The sequence below is a fragment of the Gracilinanus agilis genome, chromosome 4 (genome assembly GCF_016433145.1).
Source record: "Gracilinanus agilis isolate LMUSP501 chromosome 4, AgileGrace, whole genome shotgun sequence".
Classification (NCBI taxonomy): domain Eukaryota; kingdom Metazoa; phylum Chordata; class Mammalia; order Didelphimorphia; family Didelphidae; genus Gracilinanus; species Gracilinanus agilis.
This window is the reverse complement of record NC_058133.1, coordinates 82210223-82235145: the sequence shown is the minus strand read 5'-3', so window position 1 is coordinate 82235145 and position 24923 is coordinate 82210223. Positions and strand designations below refer to the sequence as shown.

Below are 24923 nucleotides of genomic sequence, written 5' to 3'. Positions count from 1 at the left end.
AGGAATATATTACCAATCAAAGTTCTGGATAAGATAAGAATTTATGTGTCAACAACAACAAAATGGAGAGCATTTTGAAATGTAAAATGGATTAATTTTTCATATTTAAATTGAAACATTTATGTACAATAAAATAAGTGCTGCCAAGATGGGGAGGAAAGTAGAAAACTGGAGTATGGGGCATTATAAACAGTCACTCAGATAGAGGTCTCACATCTAAAATATATAATGAACTTTTCAGATTTATAAGAGTAAGAGCCATATCCCAACTGATAAATGGGCAAAAATGGGAACGGGCAATTTTCAGATAAAGAAATCAAAGCCATATATAGGTATATGAAGAAATGCTCCAGATCAATACTGATTAGAGAAATGCAAACCAAAACAATTCAAGATATTACCACATCCACCAGTCTGGCTAAAGTGACAAAAGGGCAAAGTGACAAATGTTGGACAGGATGTGGAAAAATGTGATTCCGATGCACTGTTGGTGGGCTATGAACTGATCTAATAATTTTGGAGAGAAATTTAGAATTACACCCAGAGAATTATAAAACCGTGTAAACCCTTTAGACCCAACAATACCATTGGTGAGTCTATTTCCCAAGGATGTTAAGGAAAGAGGAAAGGAACTCATGTTTCCAAAATATTTAAAGCAGCTCTCTTTGGGATGACAAAAAAATTGGAAACTGAGGGAATGCCTAAATGGGAACAGCTAGATAAATTGTGGTATATGATTGTGATGGAATAATACTGCACCATAGGAAATGATGAACAAAATGATTTTTTAAAAACCTGGAAAGAATTATGTGACATAATGAACAGTGAAATGAGTAGGACCAGGATAACTTTATAGACAACTACAGAACTAATACTAGAAGAATAAACTGAGAATGTTACCTCTAGAAAATGAACAGACAGATAAAGCATAAAAGATTTTATTTATTTATAATTTATAAGAACATATTGTCCTCTGATGATATCCTATATGATGTGGAGAGGAATTGGAACACTAGAGCATAGGATCGATTATATAGATATGAAGAAAAGGAAGATAAGCATACAGGAGATCTATGATTTCATTTGTAGAATATCTACTTTTTCTTTATATTTGGAAATGCTTGTTTTGTTTGGATTTGTAAAAATTTGGAATAATAACTAAAAGAAAAGATAATTTTGGCAGTCTTATGGAAGTTGGATTGATGAGAGAGGTGACCAGAAATATGAAGACCGATTAATAGGCTATTGTAATAATGTAGAAAAAAAGATGATGAAGGCCAGAACTAGGATATAGTTTTTTGAGTGGAACAAAGGAGACAAATATAAAAAATACTGTAGAGATAAGAATTATAAGATTTGGCAAGTGACAGTACATAAGTAAGGATGGTGGTGAGAGATGGTGAAGAGCCAAAGATGACTCTAAGATTGTGAACTTGGGTGAAAAGAAAGATGGTAGTGGTCTTGACTTCAATAGGGAAGTTTGGGAAAAGGGTAGGTTTAGTCGGAAATCAATTAATTCCCATTTTGGATACACCAAATTTGAAGTAAAGAATACATCCAGATGGAGATGTCTATTAGGGAACTGGTTTTGTGGCATATAGCAATAGCAATATTTTGGAAGCATGTATCTTCATAGAGATGATACTGAGGTGAGCTAATGAAGATTCCAGAGAAAGAGGGTATAGAAAGAGAAGAGAAGAGGGCCCAGTATAGAAATCTTAAGAACATCTTCTCCTTGTGGAGAAGAACATGGATAATAATCCAGCGAAAAAGACTGAGAAGGAATTATTAGGCAGAAGATCAAGAAGAATAGTGTCATAAAACCTAAGGTTAGAAAGATTATCCAGAAGGAGAGGCTATAAATCAGTGATTCCCAAAGTGCACGCCACCACCCCCTGGTGGGTGCTGCAGCGATTGAGGAAGGTGGTGATGGCCACAGGTGCATTTATCTTTCCTATTAATTGCTATTAAAATTTTAAAAAAATTAATTTCCTGGGTCTCTAAGTAATATTTTTTTATGGAAAGGGGGCGGTGGGTCAAAAAAGTTTGGGAACCACTGCTATAAATCAGAGAGGTCAAGAAAAATGAGGACTGATAGAAAGATGAACATATTTAGGAATCCTCAAAACAATATAATTCATTGAACATGCAATCACATTTAAGTGACTTCATGGAACAAATTAAGATTATTGGGCACCTAGGTCATGCAGTCGAGAGAGTATCAAGCCTAGAGTCAGGGAGACATCTTCCTGAGTTCAAATCTGGCCTCAGACACTTCCTGGCTATATGATCTTGAGCAAGTCACTTAACCCTGTTTGCCTCAGCTTCTTTATCTATAAAATGAGCTGGAGAAAGAAATGGCAAACCACTCCAGTATCTTTGCCAAGAAAACCCCAAATGAGATCGACACTAGTCAATCATGACTGAAAGACAATAGCAAAGATAAATTGATTAAGAAAATGAATTCAGTAAGAGTGAATGGCCATTTTAAAAAAGGCCACTGGATTTGAAGTAAAAAATCCTGGATTGAAATCCTGGTTTTAACTCTTAATAGATATGCGATCCCAGGCAAGTCACTTAACCTCTCTTGGCCTCACTTTCTTTATGTGTAAAATAAGAGGCTTGTGCCATGTGACTTCCAAGGTTTTTCCAATTCTAAATCAATAACATTCCTCTCAATGTAGAAACCACTAAACTATATCACAGCATCACAGATTTAGAGTTAAATTCAGAGACTACCAATTCTAACCCTTTCATTTTACAATGAGGAAACTGAGGCATGAAAAGTCCCTTATCCAGAGCCACACAGGCAGTAAGACAGGAAGAATCTGAACTCAGGTCTTCCTGACTACAAGTTCAATGCCCTCTCCACTACATCACATTAACACTCAGAGCAAGTAAGATGAGACAAATTAGTGTTCTCAGTATTATAATGAAAATAAGCATTTCAGAAAAGTATCCTTCCACATAAATCCCTCCTTGTATACTGTATTAAAACCCATATTCATTTTAAATAGCTAAGAAGCCAAATAATTTTAACAAATCGCATCAATTTATAGTTATTTATAAAAGAAACAAAAACAAAATTCAGATTTCTAAGGTCATGTTCTCAGTGGGATTAGTGATATGAATCTAGCTTAAAAAAAGAAAAATAAATCAAAGCAATAAAAATATGGAGTGCAAGTCGGAAGGATTCTAATGAACCAGAATGTTATTTCTTAAATTTAGTGGTAATGTGTGCTAATGAAATTCAGGTAGTCTGACAGGGAGTCTCAGGGCCCTAAAGGGAAGACTGCCTCAAGCATGGATAATAAAAGCTCCCATGAACCTCACCAAGAGGTACCACTTCTGAAGAAAGAAATTGAAAAGTAAATAGAATCACATTTCAATGAAGCCAATGAAATTTTAGGACTGGAGGGCAAAGGGAAATATATTTTTGTTCAAAAGCACTTTTAAAGTACAGACATACCATATTACACACACACTTCTCTAGGAGTGATAAAAAGAAATAGACATGTTGTCTACATCCATATCCAGAGATAATTAATGACAAATGAACACAAATATGAACAGATTCAACTTAAGGCAACAAACATTTATTATACCCCTACTGTGTGTGTGGCACTAGCCTAGAGGATGAGAGATACAAACTTTACAAATGTTCAGTCTATTTCCTGTCATTAAATCCACATGCCATTATTGAAAGTTTTTCTTGTTACACACACTCCTACAGCTTTTCCTCCTCTCCTAAGAGGGTTTCCCTTACAGAAAAGAGTCCTTGCCCTCAACCTGGACACTGACTAGCAGCAAAGCAATTGGATGTCTGTGTTAGGGGGCTGGCTATACAATTAAACATAGAAGTCTACAAGTTTCTTTAAAAGTCGTTAACCTTGAAACTTAGTTGCCTTAAAGTACCTGTGGCAAAGTTCAGGTTTTCAAGGGTTGAAGAGGGCAAGACACAGGTCCCTTTCCTATCCCATCCCCCATAAGTCGTATGCCTAAGAGGCTCAAGGATGGATAAGGGGCAGTTTTAGACCCGAGAACAATTCCTTGTCTGTTTTGCACTGACCCAGAAGACCCTTTAAAACGCTTCTGGGAACCTCTAGCTCATTTGAAATACTTATAAGGAAGAACGGTCCCGAGAGGATAAAACAGAAAACAAATCATTTTGGACTTTTTTCTTTTCCTTACCTGGATCATGGAAAGGCACCAAAGCAAAGTTGAAGAGTGGTCTCTTGGGTCTCTTCAAAGACGTCTCCAAGATTTTGGATGCCCCTTCAATAACTTGAACTAAATCATCGTACATGGAGCCAGTGACATCGAAAACAAAAGCCAAGGTGGATGCCCCCTCCGGGATCTCCTCAGTGCCACCGGGCTCCTTCTTGGGGCTGGCATCTTGAGCTAGGGAAGAAGAAAGTAGAGCCAACAAGAGCAGCGTGTGAACTCTCACTCCCCAGTCGGGGACAATTTCCCAGGAAATCATTTTTTTTTTTTCCGAGTGCCTAAGCAATGTGCTTAGCCCTCCTCAATAACCAGCAGAAGGCTTCCTCTTAGAGTAATTCATTAGATCTTTTAAAATGTCTTTGAACAGGGTTGGAGGGGAGGGAGTAATAGTTTGGAATTGAGGATCTAATTTGTATAAGCCCAAAAGCCCCAATCCCCGGTGGGGGGTGGAAAGGGCAAAGATGATGCAGTTTTTGTTTGAAAGTAGTTTCTGACTCTCTCCTGCTGCTCTATTTGCCTTTAGGGCTTTGGCAGCGCCTCAAGGAGTGAGGGGGGAGAGCCCCATCTCTGCCTCCAGCATGCTGCTGTGAGTTGCTTGCTCCTGAAGCCTTTGGCGGGAGTCCCGAGATTGCTCTTCTGCTGCTTGCAGTTGCTGCTTGGTGCTGCTGCTGCCGCTGCCGCTATCGCTGCCACTTCCACCTCTGCCTCTGCTGCTGCTGCTGCTGCTGCTGTTGCTGCTGTTAAAGTTCTGAGAGGCTTTGGCCAGAGACTGAGGCTCCCAACTTTCCACTGCTGCTGCTCAGAATCAAGGAGGGGAATCCTGGCTCAGCCTCTACTTCTGATTGGTCAATTGCATTACTCTCACTTCCCCCCCCACCCACCCACCCACCTCCTTTGCTTTTGGAGGCCCCTCTTCAGGCTGACTTCTTTAAACTGATTTTAGGGTCAGGCCAGTACCAGAGGAGCGCTCACTCTTCTGGGGAGCTCTCCTCTAAAAGGCAGCGTGCCTAACCTGCAAAAATGCCAGCGTAAACAATGGCTTCTAAGAATGTGTGGCAAAAAACCAAACCCGAGGGACACAACACAAAGGAAAGTTTCTCTGATGTGTACGAAGCTGTCTCTAACACCTATTTCACAATTTTCTGCAGGAGCCAAGGTGCCGCACGCAGCCCAGACTCCTTCTTGCCCTAGCCCCAAGTCCGACCCGACCCAGCCAGGAGGGGGCGCTGACGAGACGCCCCTCTTCAGAAAAGCTCCCAGCTGGGCAGCTGCCATGCTTCTGTTCTTTGATCTTTGAGCTCCCTGGGGTCTACAGGGCTGTGGTAAAAGCAGGAAGAATAGAGCCTGAGTAAAAGGAAGAGACTTGGGGGAAATGGGAAATGCGAGAAGCAGCAGGGATTAGGACAAGAGGAGCAAGAACGGGGCATGTGGTTGATTGTAGGCAAAAGGGAATAAGAATAAGGAGACAGAAAACTTGGTGAGGGCAGAGGGTCAGAGGAAGAGAGCTAAGAATGATGAAGGGTTTAAAAAATGTGGGAGAACCCCGAAGTTAAAGAAAGCAATGGAGGATGATTTAGAAAGTTTAATTACCATGATTTCTATTCCCTGAGAACATACAGCTCTTCAGAGGAAAAGAACTGCGGAGAGGATTTATTGTAAAGCTTAACTGGGACATCCCTCATTTTAAATCTCCCACTCTCCCCATATATAACAGCCCTTTTAAAAGTCTCAGCCAAAGGTCCATAAAATGGTGTTCCCCGCACCCCCAATATCATTCTCTTGCCAATAACTTTAAGGAAACTTAGTCCCTTGGAAAACATTACAAAGTTTCTCTGTGTTATTATTACACACATTACATTATTACTAACACCGGTAAGAGGGTGCACAAAGCTGAGGGAAAAGCTTAGGATTTGGGTTGTTTTAAAAAAAAATTCTTATTTTTTTCCCTTAAGGTACAATGTGTAGTGCTCCAAAGTGAACCTAAGAAAATGAATCTACCAATGTTCAGAGCAGGCATTGGACCATATGTCTTGGAAAGAGCTTTTTTCTTTTTTTTTTTAAACCTTTGATTTTATGCTAAGTACCTTTTCCCCAAGGCCAGCCATTCTGTTTTTGTGGTGTTTCTACTGGATGTCTCTCAGTGGACTTGCTAAGACCATTAAATGGTGAGTATGTATGGGGTGGGGGTGGGGTGTTAGGGGCTGGGAAGTGAAATAGAGAAAAGGCAGGACATGAGGGGAGTGAGGAGATGGGGAGAGACAGGGATGATCTTCTTTCCTTAAGTTACTAACTCCTCTGTTTACCTGGATTAGGGTAAGTTATTTATCATTTCTAGAATTTTCAAGGAGTCCAATGTCATTTCCAGTGATCTTGTTGCAAGGAACTGAGCCATGTGTAAGTATGTCTGTGTTGTAGCTAAGAGACCTCTGAAGGGAGCATATGTTTGAAGCAAGCATTCTTGTATTACTTCATCATCCTACTCGAACTATTAGTAGTGTGTCATCAAGCTCAAGATTGCTTTTATAGTTGCCAAAGAAGCAGTAGTTTGTTTAGAATAAGAGGAAGAATAGATGAAGAGGACATTTCAGTCCTGAGAGTTTCCCCTTCCCTATCTTCTCTGGCTTTCCTGAACTGATTACTAAATGGGATGATTGAGGTCACCCAAGAGCCCCTCTTCTGCTCAGAAGAATATCTAACAGCCTTACTCCTTGATGGCTGACAAATCCTTCGGTATGAGTTTTGTAACTTCATTTTAATGCTTTGGTCCCAGGTAAATGCAAGTCTAGGTCTAATGCAGAGTGCTTAACTCAGTAGACTCTTAAAAATATCTATCTATCTATCTATCTATCTATCTATCTATAAAATGGTTAAATGTTCAAACATTCTGCAAGAAGTTGTTCCCATAAATGGAAACCATTTATTTACAGTTAATTATAAATGAGTTTCTGATTCCTTCCTGAGGCCAGATTTTGATGGGAAGAAAGCATTGGGACAATTGGTATCTGAGTTGTGGAAACTCTCCATGGGAAGGCAACTCAAACCTGAAAATAGACTCTCCAAATTCCCATCTTTTTTGTCTCTTGCCACCTAAACCCTCATCTCTTACTAGAAACTGAAAATAAGAACAAACTTATGAAGAGATAACTTGGAAATAGTAAGTTACTAGTTAGTAGTCAGGATAGTTACCTAACTTAGGAAAGACATTTGAATCTCAATTTCCTTATTAAAAAAAAAATGAGGGGGGGGGGCAGCTGGGTAGCTCAGTGGATTGAGAATCAGGCCTAGAGATGAGAAGTCCTGGGTTCAAATCCGGCCTCAGACACTTCCCAGTTGTGTGACCCTGGGCAAGTCACTTGACCCCCATTGCCCACCCTTACCACTCTCCACCAAGGAGCCAATAGACAGAAGTTAAGGGTTTAAAAATAAAGCAAAAAAAATGAGGGTTCTAGAATAGATTTCTGAAGTATTCCTTCCATCCTATCATACTATTTTTAACTGGTTATTACAATTGAGTTACTTAGTAATTTATTATAAAGAAATTGCCTATTTGAAAGTAGTATAAAGAGTTTTGTCTAAGTATGCACTAATAATTTTCTTTCAAATTGGGAGAAGGGGCTGAGAACAAAATACATTTTCCTGCTGAATCCCCTTTCAAAAATCCCACATTATTGCCAGATTCAGTGACCCTTTTTCTTTTTTTCTTCATTCTGCTTGACTTCTTGGCTTCTCTTGACACTGATGATCAACTTTCTTCTTGGATACTGCTTTCTCTCTTGGTTTTGGAGGCCCTGCTTTCCTCCTACCTCTCTGACAACATTTTCTTTGTTTTCTTCATTGGCTCTTCATTTCTTTTCAATCCCCTCACGTAAAAGTCTGCAAAGGGTCTATCCTTTGCTCTCTTTTCTTCTCATATCAATCTCCTTCACCTTCACAGCTTCAACTGGATCTCAGGAGAAGGGTCAGTACTAGATTACCCCCAAATCTATATCTACATTGCTGACTCTCTCCGAGATTAAGATTTATATCTGTAACTGCCAACCGAGTATCTTTGATTACGTGCCCCAATGGTGCAAATAGTTCTAAAACTAAGCTAAGCTTATTCTTCTTGGCAACCATACCCCTTCAGATTTAAGAGTTTCAGTCCTAGGCACCATCATTTACCACCTTCTTTTGTTCATAGCCTGGAGATTGCTTCTGACACTTTCTTATCCCTTGAATCTCATAGACAGTCAGTTGCCAGATCATATCAATTTCTCAACATCTCATCCCATCCCTCCTTTCTATTCCCACTGCAAACAACCTCATATCCTCCTTACCACCTAGCCAGGCTCTTACAGTAGCCTTCTAACCAGCCTCCCTATCTACCACCATTCTCTTCCCAATGTCATTCTACTCACAAACTGTTGTCACCATGGTGTGGTCACTGCTTGTCTCAGAAATCTCCAGTGACTGTGTTTTTAGCTTTTGGATAAAGTTCAGACAATTCTACCTGGCCCTGAAGACCCTTCACAATCTTTTACCGCTTTACTTTGCCAGCCTTATATCAACCCCCACCCTTTACACTGTACTCCAGCTATGCTTTGCTCATTTCTGGCCCCAGTATATTCCCTGCATGCTCAAGCTCCCAGACATTTGCTCTCATTCTATGTCTGTAATATACTTTCCACCCTCCACACCTATTAAATGCCTATACATCTTTTAATGTTGAAAACAAAACTATAATATAAATGAAGGCTTTATGAAGCCTTCTTAGATGACTCTGCCAAGGACAGCTTTCTATTCCAGGCTTTACCCAGTACCTTGTCTTGAACCACTGTAATGCTCTTGAGTAGCATTGTAAACTAGGAAGACAGGGACCAAATCTTGTTTAAACTTGGTATTGGTATCTTGGGCAGCTAGGTGGCACAGTGGATAGACAGCCAGTCCTGGAGATGGGAGAACCTGGGTTCCAATCTAGCCTCAGACACTTCTGGTCTGTGTGACCCTGGGCAAGTCATTTAATCCCAATTACCTAGCCCAGACTGCTTTTCTGCCTTGTAATCAATATTTAGCATCAATTCTAAGACAGAAGGTAAGGGTAAAAAAAACCTAGTGAGCGGTGAGGGGAACTTGGTATCTCCTTTTTCCAGTGTCTTGTATGGAGTATTGTAACTGCTTAATAAATATTTTAGGGGGCAACTGGGTAACTCAGTGGATTGAGAGCCAGGCCTAGATATGGGAGGTCCTAGGTTCAAATCTAGCCTCAGACACTTCCCAGCTGTGTGACCCTGGGCAAGTCACTTGACCCCCATTGCCTAGCCCTTATCATTCTTCTGCCTTGGAGCCAATATACAGTATTGACTCTAAGATGGAAGGTAAGGGTTTAAAAAACTTAAAATTAAACAAACAAAAAAGCAAATAAATAAATGGATGAATGAATAAAGAAAGAAAGAAAGAATTTTAAAATGATTACATGAAAAAAAGGAAGGGAAGTGATTTAGCTGACCTATCCTTAAATTTCAGTAGCTACCAGTCTCTCATCTCTGGTATTCTAAAAGATCTTCAGTCTTTCCCTGAGATTATACAGCACAATATAAAGTACTAAATAGGTGATATTTCTCTTTTAATTATACAATAAAATACACTTAACAGTCAGGCAAATGACACAATGGATAGAGAATTGGACCTGGAATTTGGAAGACCTGAGTTCAAATCTAGCATCAGACCCATAACTGTATGACTCTCAACTCAACTTCCAGCTTCCTGAGTTTTCTGAACTACTTATCAAGGTCTTTGGGAAGATAAACTGAGATAATAATTGTAAGGTGCTTTGCAAACCTTGAGGCAATGTATAAATACTACCTAGTATTAATACATAACATATCAATATGTTAGTGATTTACTAACATCACCAAATCTCTCTAAATACTCTCTTAAAATAGAAAGTAAATCATTAAGTATGTATAATGTTAGAGCAGTGAGGTAGTACAGTGGATAGAATGCCAGACCTAAGGTTGGGAAGACCTGGGTTCAAATGCAGCCTCCGATATTTCCTAGTTTTGTAACTCAGTGCAAGTCACTTAGCCCCAGTTGCCTAACCCTTACCACTCTTTTAACTTAGAAGTGATGTTTAATATCAATTCTAAGGCAGAAGGTAATGGTTTAATTAACAATATATATATATATATAATGTTTCATGTTAGAAAACAGACAGAATAGGGCAAAGATTTCTTTTTTAATTATTCAATAAAAATAAATCACCAATCAGAGTAGACCTGAAATCTTTAAGTTCTATTATCTATCCAAGGAAAGTCCAGACATCTCATGAGTAGACATTCCATATTGAAAACAAGACAATTTTCCCTTAATAAATTATGTTGATGAGAAGCATAGAACTTAGAGTGGGAAGAGAGTTTAAAGATCTTCTAACCTAAATCTTCATATTGCAGATGAAGAAATAGATTTATAGAGATGATAAGATTTCCCTAGGGACATAGAGAATAATAAGTGTCAAACCTAGTACTTAAATTCAGACCTTTTTCCACCAAGAGCATTAAATATTTTTTCTTCTATACCAGGATGCCAAAAAAATAGGTAATAGTCAGTCACCAGCTTGAGGACAAGGATTAAACTGTTTTTCATCTCCAGTTTAGGCTAATGACTTACAAACTGGGAGTGAGAGACTAGTCCATACCTCTGAGGAAATTTCTTTTACTCATAGAAATCAGCGACTCATCTGCAATTTAAAGTCTTAAAGAATTTTCTGGGACAGGGAAAGTTAAGTAATTTTACTCCTATTCACAAAATTAGTAGGTGAATGTGACAAAACTTGAACCGCCAGGTCTTCTAAATCTAAAGCTGACCTGCTCGTGGCCCTTCTTCCCTACATTTGCTAAGAACGTACATGCTTTTTATATTGATTTGACTCGACTTGAATTTGAAGGATGAAGAGAACAGTAATTTAAAGAAAACGGAGGCAAATCATTGATTTCAAAGCACTTCCTCTCCAGATACTAGTTTTCTCCCAAACTTAGACTCAAATTAATTTCATGTCTCTTGTAACACACATTTCTACAGAAGAATTTGCTGCTTTTAATTGCATTAAAAAGAGGGTATTCGTGAACCAACTAGAGTAGAAACATTTGGCACAGTTAAGAAACTGAAAAACAGACCAAAATAAAGTTAGAATATTCTTTTTCTTGCTTTGTATCCCTTAAAGAAGCAATAAAAGGACACAAAGCCATCATGTTGTTGTGACTGGAAAATTAATCATGTCAAATATTCCCCTATACTAATCAAGTTATAAGTCTGGAATGGACTTATAAAAAACAGATGTTTACATTCTTGTTCTCCTTTGGTACTAATGTCAAGAGAAGAGAGCGCAGAGTGACTATGTCATGGCATACTTTGGGGAATGTAACACTTTGCGTTATTTTTTCAAATGAAGCCACAAAACTTGTGGTCAGCAAATAGGAAGGATGGAAAGGGTGAAAAAGAACATGAGGCCTAGTCTCATGTTCCTTATATAGGCAAAATCCTCATCAGCTGTAATGGAATGGGAAGTATGCTGCAAAGGAATAGCGAATTGGCTCACAACAAAGTGGGAGAGAACAAAAGACAACATATGTCTGGTAGCTTGTCCAGAGGGAGGCTCCCTTTTGGCTCATCTTATACAACAGTTCCCTAGAACTTTCTGTGGTTCTGATTTGGATCTGACTTTAATCATTATTCTCCTTGGAAGATCCTCAGGAGTGCCCCCAGGAGGATAGCCCAGGGGTGTGTTTGCAGCCTACTTTAATCTATTGATGACATGGCACCCAGGAGAACATTGACAGAGTTGGGGAGCAGAGGAGGGATCACAGACACTTGGACTGAGAATGATGTCTGTTCTTGGCAAATTCATGGAGCAGGAAAGGGTTTCTATTCAATGCATCACTACCTTTCTATTTATTCTTCCTTTTCCTTTCCTCAGGACCCAGGGTCCCCCAGCACGGCTTCCCACCATGGCATCTTTCCCAAGCTCTCAATCCCAACAAAATATTGGTGACAGTTTTGAGTTTAATGTGATCTTGTGTAGTTCTCCTAATCATTATTTTACAGGTGGAGAACCAGGTCGAGGGAAATAAAATTACAACAGAGGCTGTACACCTAGGAGGAAACTGAGTCAAGATTTGAAGCCAGTCCTGTGCCTTTTCTACTTCATCAGAACAATTCACTGGGATAAGCCTGGAGAATGTGCATTTTGGAACAGGCAGATATTTTCTTCAAATCACACCATGTAAATGATCTTCTTATGCCAAGACCTTCGGAAACAATAGAACTACACACACAGGAATCTTGAATGCTTCTCCCTACCCTAAGTGCTTCTCTTTCAGCCTCCATTCTTTGTTTCACTATTCCTCTCATTATTAGATTTTTTATTGTTCCAAATATAGTGTTTTATACATAGAACCATTCTAAGAAACACCTGACCCTGGCATTCAAGGCTCTTGAAAATCTGGTTCCAGCCTAACTGTTGGACTTTAACTCATACTATTCTCTTTCACATATTCTACATTCCACATTCTACATTCCAACAAAATAGACTAGATTTCTACTTCCATTCTTATCATGCCTTCTCCCATCTCTATAACTTTGCTCATTTTTTCCCATCATGCTCCAAATGGACCATCTCTTCTCCTACCAACTCTGTCTTTTGAAATCCTTCCCTTTATTCAAAGCTCAGATAAGAAACCATCTCCTCCAGAAAGACTGTTGATTTCCTCTCACCTCCTAGCAAGTAAAAGTCACCGAATCTAAGAGCTAGACTTCAGATGCTTCAGCTCATTTCATATCTGAATAAGAATCCACACTATGACAGGTTCAGCAGATGTTCATTCATCCAACCTTCCAAGGTGATCCATCCCAATAGTTCTGATTATTAGAAAGTTTTTCTTTTTCTCAAGCCTACATCTGCCTCTCTACAACTTCTCTCTATTGTTCCAAGTTCTGCCTTCTGGGCCAGACAGACTGAGCCTATTCCTTTTTTCAACATTGACAGTCTCCCAAATGCTTGAAGACAGCTGTCCCATCCACCTCTCACCCCAAGTCATCTCTCTCCCATGCTCTCTAAGCCCAGGTCCTTTAACCCTTCTCACGCCACAATCCCCACCACGTCCTCAGGGTCCTCTTTAGCTTGACCATGTTCTTTCTAAAACGTGACAACCAGAACTGAACACAATACTCCAGAAATGGGCTGACAAGGACAAAGTATTTAAGGATTATAATGCCCCTGCTCTGGAGATGATGTCCTAAGATCAATAGGTTGTTACCCTTCCCTCTTCAAATTTCTCAAAAAATGTTTCTCTTGACTCCTTTTTGGTACTTATTTCATTCTCCTTATGTTGATTACTTATATATAATTGTTTTACAAAGGACTGTGTCATCTCTATGTTTGTATCATGAGGCCTTGAAATGTCTCAGAGATGGAAGACAATTATAACAGTACAAGGGAAGGTAGCAGCTGAGTGGCTCAGTGGAGTTGGGAGGTCCTAGGTTCAAATCTGACCTTAGATACTTCCTAATGGTGTGACCTTGGGCAAGTCACAAATTGTCCAGCCTTTACCACTTTATTAATTAGAAATTTTGTACCTTTAGAAGCCATGGCCCAGAATTCTTTCCCCATCTCAAAATCCCTTTCCCTTTTTTGTTAACATGCATCTTTATGTTATGGTTTATATAGTTTTGTAATCTCCAACCTCTTCCTCCTGGGTGAGCTCTCTCTAGTTTTTTTTTTATCTTCCTTTGCTTCAAGTTAGTATTAATAAACTTTATAAATATTATACTTGGAGATATTGTATGTTAACTTTAATCTCTACACCACTCTTCTGCCTTGGAAGCAATACACACTATTGATTCTAAAACAGAAGGTAAAGGTTTAAGAAAAATAATAATGCAGAGGAACTCTGTCTTCCCAGTACAGATCAGCACCTTAACTGTAATTTAAAGTCTTTTTTTTAAAATTTTTTTTAGGATTTTTTTTATAAACCCTTGTACTTCAGTGTATTGTCTCATAGGTGGAAGATTGGTAAGGGTGGGCAATGGGGGTCAAGTGACTTGCCCAGGGTCACACAGCTGGGAAGTGGCTGAGGCCGGGTTTAAACCTAGGACCTCCTGTCTCTAGGCCTGACTCTCACTCCACTGAGCTACCCAGCTGCCCCCAATTTAAAGTCTTTTTTGTTTGTTTGTTTAAACCCTTACCTTCCATCTTAGAATCAACTTTTTGTATGGGTTCCAAGGCAGAAGAGCAGGGAGAGTTAGGCAATGGAGGTTAAGTGACCTGCTCAAGATCACCCAGCTAGGAAGTGTCTGAGGCCAGAATTGAACCCAGAAACTCCCATCTCTGGACCTGGCTCTCAATCCACTGAACCATCTAGCTGCCCCCAATTTAAAGTCGTAAGGTGAGAGCAAGAGGTTAAGATCACAGAGTCAACACAGATCAGAAGCAGGACTCCGTTCCTGATACTAAGTCCAGCCCTCTATCTATTTCCTGCATTGGTACCTGTGACCTTGAAAATTATAGTATCATAGATCTGGAGTCAGATCCTAAGAAACCATTTTTGTCCCAAATCCATTTTTGTAGATGAGGAAACTAAAGTCCCTGGAGGTTAAGGGATTTGCCCAAGATCACCCAGATAGAAAGAATCAGTTATATAATTTGATCCCAGAGATCTTCTGACTCCAGAGCCAGCTCTCTTACTATACCACACAGCCTCCCATCAATGCTTAGCAAATGTTTGTAGATCTGAAAAGATACCATACTCACATGATTCTTCCTACCCAAATTATTATATTTGTGAATTATCTATGATTTAGTTTTGATCCTTAACCACTTTTTCCATATCATTAATAAATTTCTATGCCATCTTCTTCCCTGTGCAGTCAATACACTTGGGGGAAAAAACCAGCTAATTTCATTATCAGCCTGAAAAAGGCATAATTAAAAAAACAAATGATTGTGGCAGGAGTGTAGGGAATATTTGGGTAAAAGCCTAGAGACATAGCCAAAGGAAATGATTTCTTAATTTTTAGCTTACTTATCTACTCTTCAACTTCAGTCATACAATATAAGGGTGATCCGACTCTAATGGTAAAAGAAATCAATATAATATGAAGCTACTTACACACACACACACACACACACACTTCCTCTCTATCTCTCTCTACCTGTCTGTTTCTGTCTCTCTCTCTCCGTCTCTGTCTCTCTGTCTCCCTCTCTGTCTGTCTCTCTGTCTCTCTCTCTCTGTCTCTGCCTGTCTCCCTCTGTCCCTGTCTCTGTCTCTGTCTGTCTCTGTCTGTCTCTCTGTCTCTCTGTCTCTCTCTCTCCCTGTGGCTCTGTTTTCCTTTGTCTCTGTCTCTCTATCTCTGCCTCCCTCTCTCTTTCTCTATCTCTCTCTTCCTCCACCCGCCTCTCTCTCTCTCTCTCTCTCTCTCTCTCTCTCTCTCTCTCTCTCTCTCTCTCTCTCTCTCTCCTCCTTATTAGTTGGACAAGTCAATGAATGTGGCACAGAAGTTTCTATTAGCCACAAGTGCTTTGGAAGAGTGTCAATGCTCTATGTATCCTTTCATATTTTAAGGCATTTATAAAGTGTCTTCTATGTGCCAGACACTATGACTAAGTGCTGGTACTGGGAAGGAGAATTGGGAAGAAAGGTTCTTCTGATTGTATGTTTTCCCCTTTTACTATCTTTCTTCTAAACCTTCTAAGTTTTTGAGACAAAAGCTCTGGATGATAGTTTTTTTAGTGCTATGGGACCCATTATGCTCCTTCCAATGGAACCCCTACACTCTTCAGAACTAAAGCTTCCTTAAATTAAGATGACGTTCATGGGCTCAGAGAATCATAAAATTCAGGGAATAAAAGGAATGTCGAAAAGTCAGGACAAGACAAGCTATTCAAGACAGATGAGAATCTGTCCTAATTTTAAATAAGAGGAGGAAATTCTACAACTTCCCTCCTTAACACATTCCAGCCTTCAACAACTCTCATTTTCAGAATATTTTTCCCGACATCTCTCCCACTACAGTTTAAATCTATTAATTCTTCTGTTTCAGAGGAAGACCAGCTGGTCATCACCTTCCAATTTCCTAATCTTTTTTTAATCTCTTAATTTATTATAAAAGTCAATTATAATGTGGGCATCAATGAGAAAAAAATGGAAAGGAGGTGGTGACTTTTGTTTTGTGTGGGATGTTTTCCCTCCTGCATATCTATTCCTAGTACAGTATCCTATTAATCAAACAGCTGTGAATTGTTCTGGTTTCCTTACCAGAAATCAAGGGAAATATTATGAAGGGCCTTCACTGTTTTACTATACTCAGGGAAATAAAAATTTTAATCTTGGGGAATCTGGATCAAAAATATCTCAGCTATTAAAGAGGCAGCAGATTGGCTATATTGTCAAAGGAATTCAAGTCCCACATCTGTCCTTTACTCTCTATAGATCCTTGGTCAAATTACTCGGCTTCCCTGGGGCCATGGATTTCTCATCTGCAAGATGAGGGGCTTGCATGCTTTCTAAGGTCCTTTTCTGCTCTAAGTCTATGACCAGATGATCTAATAGAAAAAATCCAATACATTCACAAGAGCCATTTTAATGAGGCAGAAAGATGATGGCACTATTAGTCATCTATACAGTTTGCAGGGATGGAGTAAATCAGTCATGCTAATCTGCAAGAGTTTATGAACCCACAGAACAAAATGTTATTCTTACAAGACCAGGCATCTAAAAAGAAATTCTGGTGGGCCTAAAATAAATGTCTGTTGAATGAATGAATTGAAGAAATAACAAATATTTGTTAATTTTCTGCAATGTATAAGGGACTAGGCTAGGCTCTGAGGCTACAACGACAAAAACGAGTAATCTCTGCTCTCAAAAAACCCTATATTCTGCTAGGGAAAACAATATGTACACAGATAAGTAAATATAGGATGATTTGAAGAGAAAGGGAACACTAACTAGAAGGAATCAGGAAAGGCTTTTTGTAGCATCAGGACATGAGCTGAGCCTTGAAGGAAGCTTCTTGTACAGTTGTTTTTTTTTTAAATTGTTTTTTTTAAACGCTTAACTTCTGTGTATTGACTTATAGGTGGAAGAGTGGTAAGGGTAGGCAATGGGGGTCAAGTGACTTGCCCAGGGTCACACAGCTGGGAAGTGTCTGAGGCCAGATTTGAACCTAGGACCTCCCGTCTCTAGACCTGGCTCTCAATCCACTGAGCTACCCAGCTGCCCCATTGTACAGTTGTTTTTAAGTCATATCTGACTCTTCTTGACCCCATATGGGACTTTCTTGGCAAAGATACTCACTGTTTGTCATTTCCTTCTCTAACTTATTTTACATATGCAGAAACTGAGGCAAGCAGAGTTAAGTAACTTGTCTGGGCTCACAGAGCTAGTCATATTTAACTCAAAAAGATGAGTCTTCCTGATCCAGGTCTAGCTGTCTATCCACTGTGCCACTTAGCTTCCAACTGAAGTAAGCTAAGGTTTCAAAAAAACATTTCAAACAGGAGGGACTTCAGGCAGAAAACAGATGAGTGAGAGATAAAATGTCAAGTTTGGGGAAGAACTAGTAGGCTGCTTTGGCCTGAGTGCACCAGGTAATATAAGAGAAATCTAACAAGGTAAGCAGATATCAGATTGTGGAGAATTTTTAATGTCAGGTTAAGATGTGTGTATTTTATCCCAGAGGCACTGAAGACTTTTGACCAGGGAAATAACATGAGAAGAGAGCGCTGTTTTGCAAATATCCATTTGGCAGCTGTGTGGAGGAAGGATAAGAGGAGGGAAAAAAAATCCTAAAAGAACGAAGCATACACATTTTGATGATGATGATGATGATGATGATGATGATGATGATGATGTCATTTTCTTGGACAAAGGATTTTATATTTGGTATTACTAGTTTTTCTTCCTGCTGCAGTACTTGCCTACATTCACACTGCCTTGCCTCTTACTATTTATTTGCCCTTGAGAATCTCTTGTCAGTTTTTTCATTTGTAGAATGGGTCTGGTTAGACTGGATGACCCTTTCAGTTCTGAAATGGTGCTTCTGTGTGCCTGGGCAGAGATGGAATGAGGAAGTATGGCCAGGACTCTTAAAAACTGCACTGCTTCACTCCAGAGTTCTAGTTCCAGGGAAATTCTTTACCTCATGTCTTAGCTGAGCCATCATCCCCAGGTGATGTCTTGCCATCCCTTCTTGAAAAATGTTTAGTTATGGCCCTTCACATGGGGTTATGCACACAAAATAAAATGTTGAATTTAGAAGAAAGATCTTTGCCCTTTCTCTCCTTCCCCCTTCCCCAGACCTGATTTCCTAGTTTTAAGGTCAAAGACTATTCCCAAAACATAAATGCATACCAAAGATCGGAAACGGCATCATTCTAAGCAGTTAGCCATATAGTAAAATAGAAAGATGAAAAAATCATAAATAGCCTTGCTGAGAGACACAGACAGAGACAGAGAGACAGACAGAGAGAGAGAGACAGACAGAGAGAGACAGACAGACAGAGAGAGAGAGAGAGAGACAGAGAGAGAGAGAGAGAGAGAGAGAGAGAGAGAGAGAGAGAGAGACAGAGAGAGAGAGAGAGATTCTACTTGACCCCAACAAATTCTCACCACAGACATTATAGACATCTTCCTATGGAAGTAAGAAGGAAGTATAATAACTTTACACATCAAAAAAGATGAGCTCACAGAATTTAGAGCTAGGAGGAACCTCAGAGATCATGTAGTCTATGGAATATTCACAGAAATCCTTCAAAGGTAGCACTTAGTTCAATGGCAACTTAAATTAAAATAAGTTTCTAACTAAATTCAACCTGAAAAAATCTTATTCAGTGTTTAGTCTTTCTGATTTAAGTTCAGTCAAGTGGAATACTTACTCCAACTGCAATTGGCAAACAATAGAAAATCACTTTCTTAAAAGTGTTTTAAACTAATCCAGTGGAACTAAAAGATCCTTGCATCCATTAAGTAAACCTTGTTTTTTTTTTCTGTATGGGTCAATAGTATCATTCTTCTCTGCAAATGCAAAATTGTTATTCCTGAAGCAATTGACTAAGGTCACTCTAAAATTGTGAGGGAACCAGAAAGCTTAATTCCTCAATGCTAGCATTCAGAGAGAGTAGGCAAGAAATCTTGAACTGAATGCCAGCAAATGGGTCCTAAGGTAGAGAGGAGGTAAAGATATGGCAGGAGGGAGCATTCTTTCTCATAAGTTTTTTTTCTTTAAATTCTGGGAAAAGAAAAGGTACAGTTCTTACAACAGAAGAGCCCAGCAAATATTCTACAATTTAAACAAAAACAGTTCATCAGTTTAAATCTTTTCAGAGATGTTGGTCTAATTCTTTTGTTGGTCAAGTTGACTTCGTATTTGTTTTTGCTGTTTCCTACACTTATTTCTCTGAAAAGATTATCTTTTCTTTTATAACTGAATATAATGAACCCAAAATGGCTAATTTTTATTCATCAGTTAACCAGAGTTTTGTTGTTGTTGTTGTTTTTTAAACTGTAAATGCTAATATTGCCCTCTGCTGGTTGATTCCTTAAATAAGTTGCTAGGTAGCTTTAGAAATAGTGTATTCTTTGGATCCCAGCATTTCAGAGATGAAAAAGACTTGAGGAAACAACTAGTCTGATTTCCTTCACTTTACGATGAAAGTGGCTTATCCAGCTTCCCATGTGTCACAGCTGAGACTAGCCACCATCTCCTAATTCAATCTTTTTCCATATGTGTTTGCACATATAACCAAATTTTCAATCTTTAGGAAAATATCTATACACTAGATTACAATTTGAGTCTAATAAAAATATTTGGAATTCCTTTAAAAACAAAACTACCTAAATCTAGACAATGATGATAAGCAAAGTCAGAAAAATGAACAACTCCATCAAAAAAAAAACAAAACTTAAAGCTATAGTAACACGTTTATATAAATTTTTAAGATTTGAAAAACATTTTCACAAAAATTCTAAGGTAGATAGTGAAAATATTACCTTCAACTGAGGCTATGGAGGTTGCTATTCACAATCACTATCAATATCTCAGGCAGTATTTGAACCCAGGGCCCCTGCTCCAGGTCCAGTACGACATCCATTGCTTGGATTCATTCTCCCGACATAGCTCTTGTCATATGAATGCTTTGCCTAGGGGTGTGACAATGAAATTAAGAGAGGACTGTAATTTTACAGAAGAGAAAACCGAGACCCAGGAAGAGGTAGGTAGCTAAAATTCAGAAAGATTAAGTGATTATTCAAGGCTATAGAGCAGGTACCGATTCTAGCACTCTATCCACCACACCATCACGTTCTCATTCAGAAGTTGCCGTTAAGACTTTTTTTTTATAACTCTTCACCCTCTGTTTTGAGTTTTGAATCCTTGAACAAAGTGTGTCTTCCATCTCCATGTGAGTTGGTCTCCTGGTAAAATAAGACAACCCGGTGTCACGAGTCATGGAACCCTTTCCAGCTTTCTCGGTGAAGCATGAGACATGTGACAAGTCCTTTGGACTTAACGACTTTACCAGGACTTTTTGTGAAGCTTGACTGCAGTGTATGGCATTTTTTAACAATGTTGGTGAAGTTCTCATTTTATTCGCCACTTGAAAGATGCTACAGCAAAGCGTGAGTGGAATGGAAAAGCTGAGGCCCCTGTGTGTATGGCTACAGTACCAGATTCTTCATGAGAAACAGCTGTGCCTGTAAGTTTAATTCTGTGATCCATTTATTGACATTCTTGTCCTCTTGCCAGTGCTAGCTGCTGGCCAGCTGTCCTCATCGTATTTTAATTGAAGAAGCTCCCATCCCATCAAGAAATGTGCTGTGGAAAGATGGGCAACACCTGTCTCCTACTGGTCCAGCACTTAGCACGGTGCCTGGCACATGGCAGGAGCTGAATAAATGCTTGTTGACTGGCTGCTCCTCTACCCAGCCCATCCATTCATTTCCTTGCCTTTAACTGAGAATCATCCTTTTTTCCCCTCTGATGTGAATAAGACTGAGCCAGAAGATTAATCTTTTCCCACTAGACAGACATTGCAATCATATTCAGTGGAATGGAAATAATAGCTATTTGTAGACCTGGAAGTTTTTTTTCCAACTATAGCAAGAGGGTAACATTAAAATTGGAGAACAAACAAGAGACACGATATGCCTTCAAGGTCATTTATATGAATAATCCATTTGTTAATGTAGATTCCAATTCAGCTATGCCTTAGTTTCACAAGTTGGGGATGAAAAATTCATCTCACCATCATCTCTCACCATCATCTGATGAAGTGGCTTGTCTCTAGTCTTGTCACTGGAGAAAAGGCAGATGAGTCCACTTCAAGGTCTATAATTGTAATAATTACCAGAATTTATCTTTTAGGATTAAAGGGTCATTTAAATACTTCACTGAAACAGAGTAGATCTTCATGGGAAGAAAGTAAAAAAGACATAAAAAGGGAGATAAGTTGGAGACCATAGTGTGAGTTAGAAAACCACTTGATTTCATTTGTAGATGTGACTAAATATTTTATAAAGGGGTAGGGTTGCATATTTACATATTTGACTGGCAACAGTTTCTCCAGTCACATGAGGAAAATTGCTAAAAAACAATGACTAGACACCAAGAAAGAATAGTCATTCAATTAAATTGTATTAATTGTCTGCTGTGCATAGAGTGCTAAAGGGCACAGAAATTAGCTAAAACATGATTCCTCCTCTCATGAAGATTATCATATAAAATAAGAATGAGAGATAAGATCACCTCTTAAGTTCAAGAAGCACAAAACAAAATCCAGCATGAAGTCTTAGGGTAGAAGTTGTTACTGATAAGTAACCAAGGAGAACTTCTTAAAGTAGGCAGCATTTGAATTATTCTTCGACAGATAAGTAAAAATAGGAATGGAGGGCATTCCAGGTACTGGTATAATTGGTCCCTCTGAATGACCTCCATGTTCTCACAGAGTTTTAGTATCCAAAGATCCTCATATTAGGAATGAGAGTCTTTGGATTCCATGTTCCAGAAGGTGCTGGATTACCCATCCCAGAATGTTGTGCATAGGTTGAACAATACACAAGATCAGAAAAGGTAAAAGCTAAGGAAAGTTTCCTGATGCTGACAATCCACAGGATGAGTTGAATGACAGAGTTGAAGAAGGCAAAAACTTGATGCATGTGATTTGGGGGAATAACTAGTGAGATTGCTTTCTGTTTAATTCACCCTTTTTTATTTACCTTACAAATACAATCTATTTTAACAAAATACCCATTTGCAATACTGTAATGTCACTCTGAATTCAGACTGAAACTTACTATATTTAATTTTCTTTTCTTTTTTATCTGATGTCTCTTCCACAAAATGACTAATATGGGAAAAGATTTTACGTGATTATACCTGGGAGAGGATTTAGAACCCAAAACTTTAAAAAATGAATGTTTAAAAAATTGTATTTACATGTAATATGGGGAAATGAAATAGTATTTTTAAAAATTAAGAATAAGATAAATGCCAAAACTAAAGTAATGTAAACTATGATTGTGCATTTGTATTTATTTGCTTTTGTCTTTGGAGTGACTGAAAAATACTGTGATATCACCTGATTGGGTTCTGACTGATCTTGGAGAAGCTGAGAAGAAACTAGAATTATAGACCATGCTATAGGCTTAAAACTAGAAAGATCCTCAGGGATCATCTAGTCCAGTGTTTACTTGGGAGGACAGTAGGGGACAAAGATGTATAGGAGGATCTCCTATACAATAGTGAATGGTCACGGGAAGAGAAAATCAAAGTCCTTATGACAGAAGAGGTCTTCCAAAAATTAGATGAAAATATATACTTTTTCACCTGAGAAAGAGAAAATTTTTATGACTTATTCAAATCACAAGAAGTCCCTGGCTCATAATCAGTGGTGATTATCTAACGGATCTACATAGGTTATAAGAACTTGAACGTTTCTTAAAGCATTACTTAGTGTTAGCTGAACCAAATACATCAGGAGACAGATAGGTTCAGTAGGCAGACAACAAAGCAGGTTTTTAGGGTGTAGAGTATCTGGAAATATGAAATATGAACTAAGAGAATAAAGATAAGGTAACATCAGATTGTGGGAGACCTCAAAAGCCAGGCACAGGAGTCTGAATTTCATCTGGCAATAGAGAGACATTGAAGATTATTTTTAGCAGGGGAGCAACATGGCCAGATTCACAGATGAGAAAGATTGTTCTGGCAGCAGTATGCCGGGGGGATATTAGAGTGAAAAGAGAGTAAAGGTGGGGAGCCTTTGAATAAATGAATAATGGGAAAAGTCCATTAAGTTGGAATAATGGAAACATTGGAAAATAATGGAAAAAGTTATTAAGTGCAGAGTTTAGTCGGAGATGGTAAGTGGAATCATAAATCATTTGATAGATATAGGGTTTCCAAGAATGGAATTATGGGTTTGATTACTATTCTGAGAGCTACAGGTGGCAAAGTAAGGGGATTGGGAAGAGAATGCCCTGTGGCATAACTGGAAGATGGCAGTAATCGATAGCAATAATATGGCATGTCTGGGCTAGACTAGTTATGATGAGGCTCACTCATTGAGGTGAGAGAGGCCAGAGTACAGAAAGATGGCATGGGCATAGCTGAGGAGTCTGAGCATCATGGTAGGGCTGGGTCAAGCTAGTGAAAGTAGACCAAACAGGTGGTAATGAGGGTCTGTGTTCAAGTGCTGACAATTTTTTAAATTCAAAGATACTTTATTTTCCCAATTACATGTATAACAATTTTCAACATGTTTTCCAAAAGTATAAGATCTAAACTATTTCCTTCCTCCCACTCATAGATGGTAAGCAATTTGATCTGGGCTGTACATGTATTAACATGCAAAACACTTCCATATTGTTCATTGTTATAAGAGCTCATTCATACATAGTCAAAAGCTCAAAACAAAACTGTAAATACACTGATGTGAAAGTTAGCATGCTTTGATTTGCATCCAACCCCAGCAGTTCTTTCTCTGGAGATGAATAACATTCCCCATCATAAGTCCTTCAGAATTGTCCCAGATGGTTGCACTGCTGAGAGTAGCCAAGTCTTTCACAGTTGATCATCTTATAATATTGCTGTTACTACATACAGTCTTCTCCTGGTTCTGTTTGTTTCTCTCTGCATCAGTTCATGTAGGCCTTTCCAACTTTTTCTAAAATCATATTGCTTATCATTTCTTGAATTATTGAAGCACAATAGTATTTCATCACCAACATATACCACAATTTATTAAGCCATTCCCAAATTGATGGAGATCCCCTCAATTTCCAATTCTTTGGTAGCAAATTTTTAAGCTTATATTGTATACAAAAAAGTATTCTAAGTTCTTTTCAATCAACAAGAATTTGTAGCTGAATTAATTATAGTTCAGCTAGATCTTGATTTCTCTTGCCATTTCCATAATGGCTTAATGAAACAGCCCAACTCAGTAGCAGCTATATCAGAATCCTATGGTTCCCTTAGAAGTCCAATAAAGATAGGGTTATAGAAGTAAGTTTGAACTTCTTTCTTGAAACCAGTCAGTATAATTAGCCACCATATTGGCTAATGGTGGATTTTACATCTGGAGGTATATGGGAGACAGAGAGAGAGAGAGAGAGAGAGAGAGAGAGAGAGAGAGAGAGAGAGAGAGAGAGAGAGAGAGAGAGAGAGAGAGAGAG

The 24923-nt window shown here is 38.7% G+C and overlaps 1 protein-coding gene across 1 annotated transcript in view; it reads right to left on the bottom strand.

Annotated features, from left to right (window-relative positions):
• The window catches only part of HMCN1 (hemicentin 1), a 526219-nt gene extending 521451 nt beyond the window's left edge, over positions 1–4768 (bottom strand). Inside the window, exon 1 of the mRNA XM_044672125.1 lies at positions 4192–4768. Within this exon, the coding sequence (XP_044528060.1) occupies positions 4192–4483 (292 nt within the window). The 5' untranslated portion in view covers positions 4484–4768. The remainder of the gene's footprint in view (positions 1–4191) is intronic.
• Between the last annotated feature and the right edge of the window lie 20155 nt (positions 4769–24923).